This window comes from Eumetopias jubatus, unplaced genomic scaffold (genome assembly GCF_037043125.1).
Source record: "Eumetopias jubatus isolate StellerSeaLion01/CBP00866 unplaced genomic scaffold, mEumJub1_p1.0 scaffold_2, whole genome shotgun sequence".
NCBI lineage: Eukaryota > Metazoa > Chordata > Mammalia > Carnivora > Otariidae > Eumetopias > Eumetopias jubatus.
The window spans coordinates 28,342,643-28,355,221 of NW_028274808.1; the positions used below are offsets into that span (position 1 = coordinate 28,342,643).

At 36.6% G+C, this 12,579-nt stretch overlaps 2 protein-coding genes across 2 annotated transcripts in view; one reads left to right on the forward strand and one right to left on the reverse strand.

Annotated features, from left to right (window-relative positions):
• Window positions 1-12,579, reverse strand: part of GTF2E2 (general transcription factor IIE subunit 2) — a 68,866-nt gene that overhangs the window by 38,144 nt on the left and 18,143 nt on the right. The window lies entirely within an intron of this gene.
• SMIM18 (small integral membrane protein 18) lies at window positions 11,268-11,598 on the forward strand. Its single transcript, XM_028087588.2, has one exon. It carries the CDS (start codon window positions 11,289-11,291, stop codon window positions 11,583-11,585), a length of 297 nt encoding a protein of 98 aa, XP_027943389.1. The 5' UTR covers window positions 11,268-11,288; the 3' UTR covers window positions 11,586-11,598.

The following is a 12,579-nucleotide window of genomic DNA, read 5'->3' on the forward strand; positions in this document are numbered from 1 at the left end:
ATACTAGAAAAACATTTCAGAAGTACACATTCTATTAACAGACCATCAACTCAGATATATTAAGTTCCCTTGTGGCTGATCCACAAAGGAAGAGGTTAAATAAAAAGGGAGGGGGGTATCTTTGGCACCAGCTTGGTAATAATTTAAAAAAAAGAATGCATTAGAACAATACAAGTCAAATGTAACAATTGTCAGAGATCCAAAAGAATAGCTTTTAGATGGCAACATAATACTTCTGAGATCGATTTATGAAAAGACTTTACTAAATACGCTTTGTTGAGACTAAAATGAGATTTGATATGTAATTTTCCTTTAAAAATCACTGCTTTAATTTTGACAACAACTTAATTGGCACATTATAGCCTACTATGTTTCCAAAAGTAATATTATGGATGCCTTACAGGTATGCTTTCACATTATTTCAATTATGAAATACTACCTACATGGTTCATTTTACCAAGGTGTTCAGGACACTTTAACAATAAAAGTAACATTTACTGAACACTTACTATTTGCCACGTACCATGCTAAATATTTGATTTTCTCATTTAATCCCTCCGAAAAATCCTATGTAGGAGGTATCACTGTTCCCTTTTTTTTTTAAAGGAGATTTTTTTTTTTTAAAGATTTTATTTATTTGCCAGAGAGAGAGAGAGCCCAAGCAGGGGAGAGGAGCAGAGGGAGAAGCAGACTCCCCGCTGAAGAGGGAGCCCCATGTGGGACACGATCCCAGGATCCTGGGACCATGACCCGAGCCCAAGGCAGATGCTTAACCAACTGAGCCACCCAGGCACCTCTCACTGTCCCCTTTTAAACATAAGAAAAGTTAAGAGTACTATGTAGAAGAATACAGATTCAAATTCAGTTGTAAACACTGTGATACTGCCTTGCATAAGAATCATTAACTAGTCTTTAATACAGACTATTCCATCTGAAACTGGCTATTATTTTGTCAGAGTATAAAAATGTATAAATGCAGATATAATGTTTTCTTGTTTAACTTTAGTAAAATATTAAGTTTATCCTACATAAACTAACTGGGAACACTATGAAAAGCAGACGACACTATGTTAAGGATAGGCACTATACAAATGCTCAATCGTGAACTACATGCAGTTTTGTGTATCATGGAGTCGTGAACATTTAGCTCAATGCCAGGCAGAGTAAATAGTAAATATTAGCTGAATGAATGAAGATAGTAAGAGTATTTCTATGTACCTCTTTACGGTCCTAGAAACTAATATGCTAATTTATCTGTAATTTTAAAAAATAATGTGGTGGCACCTGGATGGCTCAATCAGGTGAGTGTCTGACTCTTAATTTTGGCTCAAGTCATGATCTTGGGGTCATGGGATCAAGCCCCGCACTGGGCTCTGCACTCAGTGCAGAGTTGGCTTCAGATTCTTCCCCCCGCCCCACCTGCACTATCTCCCTTTAATAAATCTTTAAAAAAAATGTAAACTATAAAATAAAGTCTGCACAGCAAGCATTTACTCAGTCTGCTGTTGCTATAATAGTCACTCCATAATTTAAAACCTTGATTCTGTTATGCTTGGACCACACACAACTCTAAATAATACGCCATAAATAAAAATATTCTATCTTCAAATATTCAGTTGAGGATTCTTTTGCCATTTTTTAACAATTTTTTTGAGGGGTGCCTGAGTGGCACAGTCAGTTGAGTGCTGATTCTTGGTTTCCGCTCAGGTCATGATCTCAGGATCAGGGATCGAGCTCTGCCTCAGGCTCCATGTGGAGTCTACGTGACATCATCTCTCCCTCTCCCTCTGGCCCTCCCACTTGTGCTCTAAAATAAATAAATTTTGAAATTTTTAAAAATTTTAGTACAATTGACAATGTTACATTGTTTCAAGTGTACAACCTAGTCATTCAACTTCTCTGTAGATTATGCTGTGCTTACCACAAGTATAGCTGCTATCTGTCACCATACAACACTATCATAATATCATTAACTATATTCCCTATGCTGTGCCTTTTATTCCTTTTTTACCATTTAAATTTCACAGACTGCTTTTTAATGTCAGTGGTATACCTACCAAAACTAACCCTCTCCCAACTAGCAGAGCTGAAAATCTTTCTTTTCCCTTAGAATTTCTCCTAAATCAAACCACCACATGGAAATAATCACTCCCAGAGGACAAGATTTGTATATAACACAAGTATGGAAAGAAAATATCATTTATGAGATTTTATGCCCACTTCCTGGAGGAAATACCAAGCTGGTAAACCTGGACTGTTTGTTTCCTAGGTTACTACCTCTCTCGACATTACCTTTTAGCCCTAGCAGTGAAATACTCACTGAAGGATCCAAAATTTTATGGTTAAACACTAAGGAATCATCACTTTGTTACTAACTCAAATTCCTTTGCAGAAATTTAGCTTAAGGACAAAAAAATAAGAAAAAGGTGACAGTTGATATCCCAAACAGCTCTATTCAAGTTTATGAATGATTTACACTTAAAGGTGGCAGGACTTAATGCAAATGAACGAAGAGGAAACTGTCAGCTGCATTGTGGTTCAACCAATAGAAGCACAGCTCCATCTTGGATGTGCACCGGACTGCATTACAAACAGACGATACCATCGCTTCAACAGCAGCCTTCAGACGAGAGGTAGGTTTATACGATCTCTTTCATTTAGTAATACACATCCTTATGATGTAATGTAAAAATATTTTACCATAAAAACCAACCAGAAAGCTTTGTTCCTACAAAAGACCAAAAAAAAGCAATGTATTCATTTCACTGCTTGGTAGGATTTTATTATGAAAATGTGAAGACTGCCTTGTGCTATTTGATAAGCACCCTTACCATCTGTGCCTTATGGAAAATTCATGAGATTTTCTATGAACCTGATCTATATCCAGACCTTAGAGTAAACCATAAGCATTTAATGTTAAGTGGTTACTTGCTAATTTATTTTTTCTGAGCTATTTCATTTCAGCAGTTTGGTCTGCCTTAACAAAGGATTTTTCTTAAAGAAAAATCTAGACTAAAAGCAAATCCTGGACTAAAGCTTTCTAATTATATGTGCAAATTATATTGGCTGGTAAAAAGCAACTACTTATGGGAAAGTTTGTTATATTTTAACAAATATGAGAAAATAGTTCAAAACTGTTTATTTGGCTTTGAGTGTAGATGCAGAGAATGCCAAGAAATTGTAACGAATGTGATTTTTACATAAAAATTAGAAGACCACAAAGATATCATTAAATAGGCTGCATTATACTATTGCCAAAGAGATCATTTGTAGAGCTTCAAACTTTCCTAAGATTCTAACTAAAATAATTCCTTATGGTTAAATTTTAAAATCTATATTACTATAATACACAAGTCATTCTATTAAATGATAACCTTCTTAAAGAGCCTTTCATTTTTTATATGCCACAAAAATATTCATAACCATATTTTAATATAATGTTGAAATTATTCTTCAACTGATTCCTCAAAATAAAGAGAGCAAGTCTTTTTGATAAGCTACAGTTTAAAATAAAAGTATGTTTTAAGAAGAACTGGTTAAGGGAGGAAGGTATGGTACCTTTCAACGCAGGTAATAAGATTACTTTCATGGCTCAGAGTAACTATTCATGTCTACTAAAAATTAGTATCAACCACTGACCAAATTTCTAATTTTATAATGGTAGAGCATGTAAATATCATTATTTAGTAGATGCCAGAGTTCCAAGATATTACCCACACATACTGACCTAAAGATCCAACTTCTGCCCTTTTCTTTGCTGATAAATCTATTTAAATTTTAAAAGACTATTTTCATAATTTTTATTCCTTCTATTTCTTATTCAGCATTCAGCCAGCATGAGTAAAGCATCTCTTACAAAGCCTAAAGGTTGCTGTAAGAAGATGTTAGATCTCTCGAGGTTCAGAACAATGGGGTTAATTACCTAGAAAATATTCCTGCTTGCTGTACAAAGTATGGGAGCCAAAAAAAAGTCTCAGATAAATAAAAACAACCTTGTCTAATTAACAGTTAACTTGGAACTGAAATTTCACGTAAACTGTAAACAGAAAAAGCCCTACCACCCCCATTATTAGCACTATAATCAGCCTACATTTTACTGGTGATATATTTATGGTTAACACAGATAGAGGTTTACTGCTCTTTCACCAAACTGACTAGACGTATGGCCTATCTCAGAGAGTTCCAGGGCTGGGTGAGCTGCTCTATGTTTAAAGGCCAATATGATTAATTGATCATATTTCAAAGTTATATGTTTAAAGACACTAGAGAATTCAACTCAAGGGCTTTTACCATAATTAGAGCAAAAGCATAATCTTATTCTCATCTGACAATTCAAGGTTCCAGAACAGTTTGAAGTCCTATCCCCATAAATATTTCACTAGGGCCTTCTGAAATGGGAGGAAAAATAGGTGAAGAGACTATACCAAAAATAAACCTAAAAAAAATATACGGTATTTACTTTAACACTCCCCACTTCTGTAATGAAATATTAAAGAGGTGGGGATCCAAAAAAAAAGTACACAAACGATTTTTACCATTTAGTCTTGTTTTTTATAAAGCATGTATATAGCAGGTATTTTATATAAATTTGTATTTTAATTTCAAAAATAGTCTTAGAATGAGAAAATCCTATTAATACCATCTTTTTGCATGTCTAATTATATCTACTCCATTAAAGTAAGTTTCAGATTTTACCCTAAATTTAGCACAAAAAATTGCTAGAGCTCTGCTATATGTAAAAAGAATAAACCACATTAAATTTAAGGTACAAAATGACTCCGTATTTCACGGTTTACTTTTTTCAGATATGCCCAGAAGCTAACTAAAGATTGAATGTTTTGAGTTGCTCATCAGTTATCAATACACTCACATAAGAGGCAAACTGTCATCATTTACAACATAAACTGTCATCATTTACAACACGTGTGTACTCTTCCTTAAACCGCTTAGACACTTTACTCAAAATGACAGTGTTTACTGATTCTAGTTTTAATTTTTTAGAAGTAATCCAGAAAACCCAATAAATGTATCAAATAGATATAAAACAAATAAGATATATAACACAATGTAACAAAAGATATAAAACCAAAGGCCAAGAAATACTTTTAAAATATATTAGTTTGGGGGACGCCTGGGTGGCTCAGTCGTTGGGTGTCTGTCTTCGGCTCGGGTCATGATCCCAGGGTCCTGGAATCGAGCCCCACATCAGGCTCCCTGCCCGGCAGGAGGCCTGCTTCTCCCTCTCCCACTCCCCCTGCTTGTGTTCCTACTCCCGCTCTCTCTCTCTCTGTCAAATAAATAAATAAAATCTTAAAAAAAAAATAAAATATATTAGTTTGGGTTTTAGATACGTACTATATTCAAATGGTTCAAAAACTAAAACATAACAAGATATACCTTGAGAAATCTCACAAAGATCCCTATTTCCCAGCTCTACTCTCCAACCAACCACACAAGTAATCATTTGTTATTAATTTCTTATATAACTCCTTCCAAAACTTTTGTGCAGATACAAGCAAATAAAAATGCATATTATTTCCCCCTTTCCCATACATACTGTCCTGCATCTTGGTCTTTTCACTTAACAGACCCTAAAAATCCTTCAGTATCACCACACAGTTACCTCATTCACACACAATAATCAATTGTATGAATATATTAATTTTAACCAGAAGAATAGGTCATTGATGGGTACAAGTTAACCTCAAATAACTGAATTTAGTTTGTGTCTGCCTGCCTGCCCCACCTTCTCCCTTCCCTCCATTTTGGGGAGTGCACAAAAGGGCTTGAAAAAATTTTTTTCTTTTATTTTTAAAGATTTTATTTATTTGACAGAGAGCGAGAGAGGGAACACAAGCAGGGGGAGGGGGAGAGGGAGAAGCAGGCCCCCCTGCCAAGCCACCCAGGCACTCCTTGAAAAAATTTTAAACAGTTCACTTGTACCTCAAATATAAATAGAATATTGGGACACCTAGGTGGCTCAGTGGGTTGACCAGCAGCTCCTGGTTTCAGCTCAGGTGGTAATCTCTGGGTCATGGGATCGAGCCCCAGGATGGCTCCATGGTCGGTGAGGAGTCTGCTTGGGATTCTTTCTCCCTCTCCCTCTGTACCTCCCGTATCTGATACTTGCACACACGTGCTCTCTCACAAATAAATCTTCTTTAAGAAACAGAATATAAAGTTAAAATTTTAAGCAGTTCACTTGTACCTCAAAATTAAATAGAATATAAAGTTCCTTAAACCAACTTTCCAGTAATTCTAAAATTTCATTTTGAAATAGAAATTTACATTAGTCTCTACAACTTCTCCTCACTTTTTTTAAAGTCAATACAAATAAGAAATCCCTACTCAAAAAGAGTTAAAATACAAAGTAGTAACTTCAGCATAATTTCATAAGTTATAGATTTATACAGCCAATTTCTAGAAGAAACAAAAGTCTGACATGTTAGGGAGACAGGATTATTAGTGAAGCTTTTAGTTTTTATTTAAAATTATTATAATGTGGGGCACCTGGGTGGCTCAGTCATTAAGTGTCTGCCTTCGGCTCAGGTCATGATCCCAGGGTCCTGGGGATCGAGCCCCGCATAGGGCTCCCTGCTTGGCGGGAAGCTTGCTTCTCCCTCTCCCACTCCCCCTGCTTGTGTTCTCTCTCTCGTGTTCTGTCAATTAAAATAAAATATTTAAAAAAATAATAATAATAAAAATTATTATAATATAAAAATTACTATAAAGTTTCTGAAATCAATAATGAAATCTTAACATTAAGTTAATTAATAAGGTACATTAAACTAATTTTTTAAAGATTTATTTATTTGAGAGAGAGAGAGACTCCCAAGCAGACTTCCCACTGAGCGCAGAGCTCCACCCAGGGCTCAACCTCACAACTGGAAATCATGACCTGAGCCAAACCCAAGAGTCGGATGCTCAACCCACTGAGCCACCCAGACACTGCTACATTAAACTAATTTAAGGGACATAATGTGTAAAGAAATTCCCAGATTTTAAAAAGGAATCAACCTGGGACGCCTGGCTGGCTCAGTCAAAAGAGTATGTGATTCTTGATCTCAGGCTTGTGAGTTCAAGCCCTATATTGGGTGTAGAGATTACTTAATAAAACAAAGGAATCAACCTGAAAGGCCTTAACAGAAAGTCTAAGGAATATTTGCATCAGTGCTGGAGAGGTCCTAGGTTAGCCCAGGTAAAATTATTAGATAGACTCTCCAGTGATTCTTCCCCTGCTCTTTATCTACCCATAGAATAAATGGCACTGTTCTCTCTTTCCTCAAGAACTATTCTTCCTCTCCTCTTCTATATGCTCTGTTTTTCAAAAGGACCTGAAACTCATTCACACTGAAGTAAAAATAACTAACAATGTGTGCTACCCCTCCCAGGAATATCACATTGTAGTCACACTAAATATTTTAAAGGAGTTCCAAAGCTAAACATTTTTTAGGCATTTGTATGTGTGTACACACCTGTCACTACTCTAGGCTAGGTCAAAAAGGACTAACGTTCTCTCCATTTGAGTCAGTTTCTATGGGTTACTTGACTATTTGTGTGCACGGTGATTAGAATCAGAAGCAGCGACACTGCAGAAGTTGGAGGAGTGACCTATCGGGATATTCACATTAGACTCCAAGGTGCACCACTTATAGTATATTCTATGTGAGCAGCACCCTACAATGCAATATGAATGGTGTTCCCTGGAGGTGTGCAATGTAGCAGCTCCACTTTCTATAAGAATGCACTAAGAAGGAAAAAACTTAAGGGATAAAAGAGGGTAACTCTAGGGCGCCTGGGTGGCTCAGTTGGTTAGGCAGCTGCCTTCGGCTCAGGTCATGATCCTGGAGTCCAGGATCGAGTCCCGCATCGGGCTCTCTGCTCAGTGGGGAGTCTGCTTCTCCCTCTGACCCTCCCTCCTCTCATGTGCTCTCTCTCTCTCAAATAAATAAAAATCTTAAAAAAAAAAAAAGAGGGTAACTCTAAAAGGGTGTGTCCCCAGACAGTTTGAAAATACTGTAATATACTGGGAAGTTCCTCACATACCAGTGTTCCAGACAATGTATTTTTGTTAAGTACCAGAATAAAGGCAATTGATTCAATTACTGTCCATTAGCCTGTTGTCCCTCGTTTCAAGATGAAAGATCACCAGAAACCATGAAACTGAAGTATTCTTAAATCCAAAAGGAACAAATGAATTTAAGCCTTTACTTCTGGCCTCAGATCATCAATTTAACCTTCAAAATACACAAAAGAAGAAACCAAGTCCATCCAGAGAGGTGAAGTTACTTGCCAAGCAAATATGATTTAAGATAGAAAACAAAAACCTTTGGAGTGCCTGGGTGGCGAAGTCAGTACAGCATGTGACCCCTGATCTCAGGATTGTGAGTCAAGCCCCATGTTGGGCATAGAGTTTACTTAAAAATAAATAAAAACATAGAAAACAAAAACCTTAGAAAATATTAACTTATCAATGTCAAAGTTTTAAAATTAGATTTCTAAAGAAAACAAAGAAATTGAAGGAATTATACTGTTATGGCTCTGGTTTAAGTCACTTTTTTTTATTTTTTAAAGATTTTATTTGACAGAGAGCGAGAGCAGGAACACAAGCAGGGGGAGTGGGAAAGGGAGAAGCAGGCTCCCCGCGGAGCAGGGAGCCCGATGCAGGACTCGATCCCAGGACCCTGGGATCATGACCTGAGCCAAAGGCAGACGCTTAACGACTGAGCCACCCAGGCACCCCAAGGATTCTGTTTTTAAACATAACCACATTATCATTTTCACACCAAAAAAGATGAAAAAGTGACTTAAGGGCGCCTGGGTGGCTCAGTTGTTAAGCGTCTGCCTTCGGCTCAGGTCATGATCCCAGGGTCCTGGGATCGAGCCCTGCATCGGGCTCCCTGCTCCATGGGAAGCCTGCTTCCCCCTCTCTCTCTCCCCCTGCTTTTGTTCCCTCTCTCGCTGTGTCTCTCTGTCAAATAAATTCTTTAAAAACAAAACAAACAAAAAAACCCAGAATCCTCACCTTTTAAGAGATATACACTGAATATGTCTAGATGAAGTGATGTCTACAATTTGCTTCAACATAATCTATGGGTGGAAGCAAATGGGTATAGATGAATTGATAATTGAAGCTATATTATGAGCATACAGGGGTTCATCATACTCTTCTTTTTTAAAGATTTATTTATTTATGGAGCAACTGGGTGGCTCAGTCAGGCGTCTACCTTTGGCTCAGGTCATAGTCCCAGGGTCCTGGGATCGAGCCCCGCATTGAGCTCCCTGCTCAAGGGGAGCTTGCTTGTCTCTCTCCCCCTGCCTCTCCTCCAGTTCGTGCTCTCTCTCAAATAAATAAATAAAATCTTAAAAAAAAAAAAGATTTATTTACTTCTTTTATTTGTAATGGTTTGATTTGGCTTCCATTCAGGCCTTCTCATCTCAATGTTTATTTGGGTTTAATTTTTAATTTAAATTCAATTAACATACACTGTAAAGATTTATTTATTTACTATAGGGGTGGGGGGAGAGAGAGTGCACGAGCTGGAGGAGCAGAGGGAGAGGGAGAGAGAATCCTAAGCAGACTCTGCGAGCTGAGCACTAAGCCCAATGCGGGGCTTGATCTCACAACCCTGAGATCACAGCCTGAGCCAAAACCAAGAGTCAGATGCTTAACCAACTATTGCCACCCAGGCGCCCCATTCTAGAGAGAGCAAGAGTATGCATGTGCGAGCAGGCAGAGGATCAGAGGGAGACAGAGAGGGAAAGAACCTCAAGCACGCTCCCCGCCCAGTGAAGGTCTCCACGTGGGGCTCAGTCTCCCCACTCGAAACCAAGAGTCGGGTGCCCAACTGACTGAGCCACCCAGGTGCCCCTCATTATACTCATACTCTTCAACTACCTTGAAGTTTTCTTTAATTAAAACATACACACACACACAAGTATCTCCAGCATTTAGAAAACTATTTGGTACACAGTAGGTAATCAATAAACATTTCTTTACAAGAATGAATGAAAACCTACTTAAACTATGTAGTAAAGAAAAATCATGCAAACTAAGTCATTTCTTGAATAAAATAAAGCAAACTGACAACAGTCATTGAATTAACGAAGTGGAATTTTTTATTTCCAAAATTTTCTTAGTATAAAAGCATTCTATAATTTCTTAAAATAAGTTTAAAGGATACTTCTGAAAGATCAAGGTAATAAATTCTTCAATCCTTATGGTCCCACTTTAGGTCGAACAAGTATCAGGTCAACAAGAGCAAAATTTAATGCAAGAATACTAAAACTTTAATTCACTGGTTAATTTTGTGAAATGGAATAATAATTTAATAATCAATATATCTGGGATGCTGATTGTTTAAAATATTCATGTCCAGGGGCGCCTGGGTGGTTCAGTCGTTAAGCGTCTGCCTTTGGCTCAGGTCATGATCCCAGGGTCCTGGGATCGAGCCCCGCATCAGGCTCCCTGCTCTGCGGGAAGCCTGCTTCTCCCTCTCCCACTCCCCCTGCTGGTGTTCCCTCTCTCGCTGTGTCTCTCTCTGTCAAATGAATAAATAAAATCTTTAAATAAATAAATAAAATAAAATATTCATGTCCATAGATCATTCAGCTATATGAAACAGTTAATACTATCATATACATAACAGAAAGAAATCCTAAGATTAAGGTATCTTCATAGGCAACTTGAACCTAAAATTTTATTATCCTTATTCTGAAAATTGTCGTTTTTTAGCTTTTCTTTAACATTTTTCACTGAGCCACTATTTCCTGATTCAGGTCACCTGTCCTCGAAGTTTAAAGGACTGGAAATAGAAATACACTGAGCCAACAAGGTGAGAAGGATCCACAAAGGTAATGAGAAAAGTTTTCGGGAGGCAGTCTGAAGACCACCACCTTAAAATGCTAAAATTTTTTGTAGTTAATAGATCACTGACCACAGCTTTAGTCAAATTTTAAACCAATTCAGCTTCTCTTTTTCCATTTCTACTATCAATTAACTTCTGTACAGAAATCTTAAACCTATATATTTGTCTAGCAAATGATACACATAAAAAACATATAGTACAGTTCATAGAATACACGGCCATAAAATACAGAAAAAATTCAAAAATATAATTTGGGCATTAATTCTGGCAGAAAATAAGATGACTCATGTTACCTATAAAAATTTACTAAAGTTAGTACTAAAACTTGAATTGACAAATCTTTACAATTTCATTACATATATTCACTTTTTACCTTTTTACAGATTCAAAAGAACAATACAAGAAGTAGAATCCCTAAGAATGGCCTCCCTGAGCTCCAGCCTCTGGAATGAAACCACTACATCTGTTTATCAGTACCTTGGTTTTCAAGTTCAAAAAATTTACCCTTTTCATGATAACTGGAACACTGCCTGCTTTGTCATTCTGCTTTTATTTATATTTACAGTGGCATCTTTAGTGGTGTTGGCTTTCCTGTATGAAGTGCTTGACTGTTGCTGCTGTGTAAAAAACAAAACTGTGAAAGACGTGAAAAGTGAACCTAACCCTCTTAGAAGCATGATGGACAACATCAGAAAACGTGAAATTGAAGTGGTCTAGCACTCTACCTAAAACGAACAAAAATCTCTGAAAACAGCCTTCAACTACTAAGAAAAAAAGGATAATTTTCTGAGGCCAACTGTTATTATGAAAATTGACTCTGAATGATTAAAAGATTTCTAAAAGAAGGGAAAAACAAGTCAAATATGCACTTTTTGTGTGTGTATCCCTTTCATTAAATGTACAGTAAAACTTCACAAATGTAAGTTACCAATCTACTTAAAATGACAATTCAAAAACTGGATAAAAGATTCCTAGATTTCAATATTAAACAACAAAAGGTAAGCCAGAAAACATAAGCAAGATCAAATAACTCTGACCTAAACGAACGATGTAGACTAACAAACTACCCTCCATGTGTTTTGGTAATAAAAATGCTATCTAAAATGCTTACCTAAATCCAAAGTAAATAATTTTACTCACACATAAAATCCCTACTTATTAAAAAGAAGTACATTCTAGGTTACTGAGGACAACTTAAACATTTTTTAAAGACTTAAGTTTTATGTAGGGATTAGTGTGGAAAAAAGTCTCAAAACAGAAAGATCACAAGTATACTTGCATAAAATTTTCATAAAACTGTTTAATAAGAAACACATGGTGTAAGAAGGACCAGGCTATTTTCAACTAAAACTTACTAGTATACCCCCTTAATTGTATTTGCTGAGCTTTTTCTTTCATTTTGCTGCTCATATTCATATTCTCAAGGGCTAAGACACACAATGCTGAAAAGACTACCTAAAAAAAAAAAAAAGGCGAAAGACAGGAACACATAACACCTGTCAAGAAATACTGCAGTTTTATTTCTTGGAATTACAAGGGTTGTACAGATATTATATTTTATAACCCTAATGCTATTTTGCTACCACCCATGAGCAAACCTAAGCATGCTCTTAACCACCACAACTGCCCTTAACCAGAAATATCATTCCTGGAAATTTACCCTGAGAAATCAATTCAAAAGAAAAAAACTCAAGATACAAAGAGATTTCTA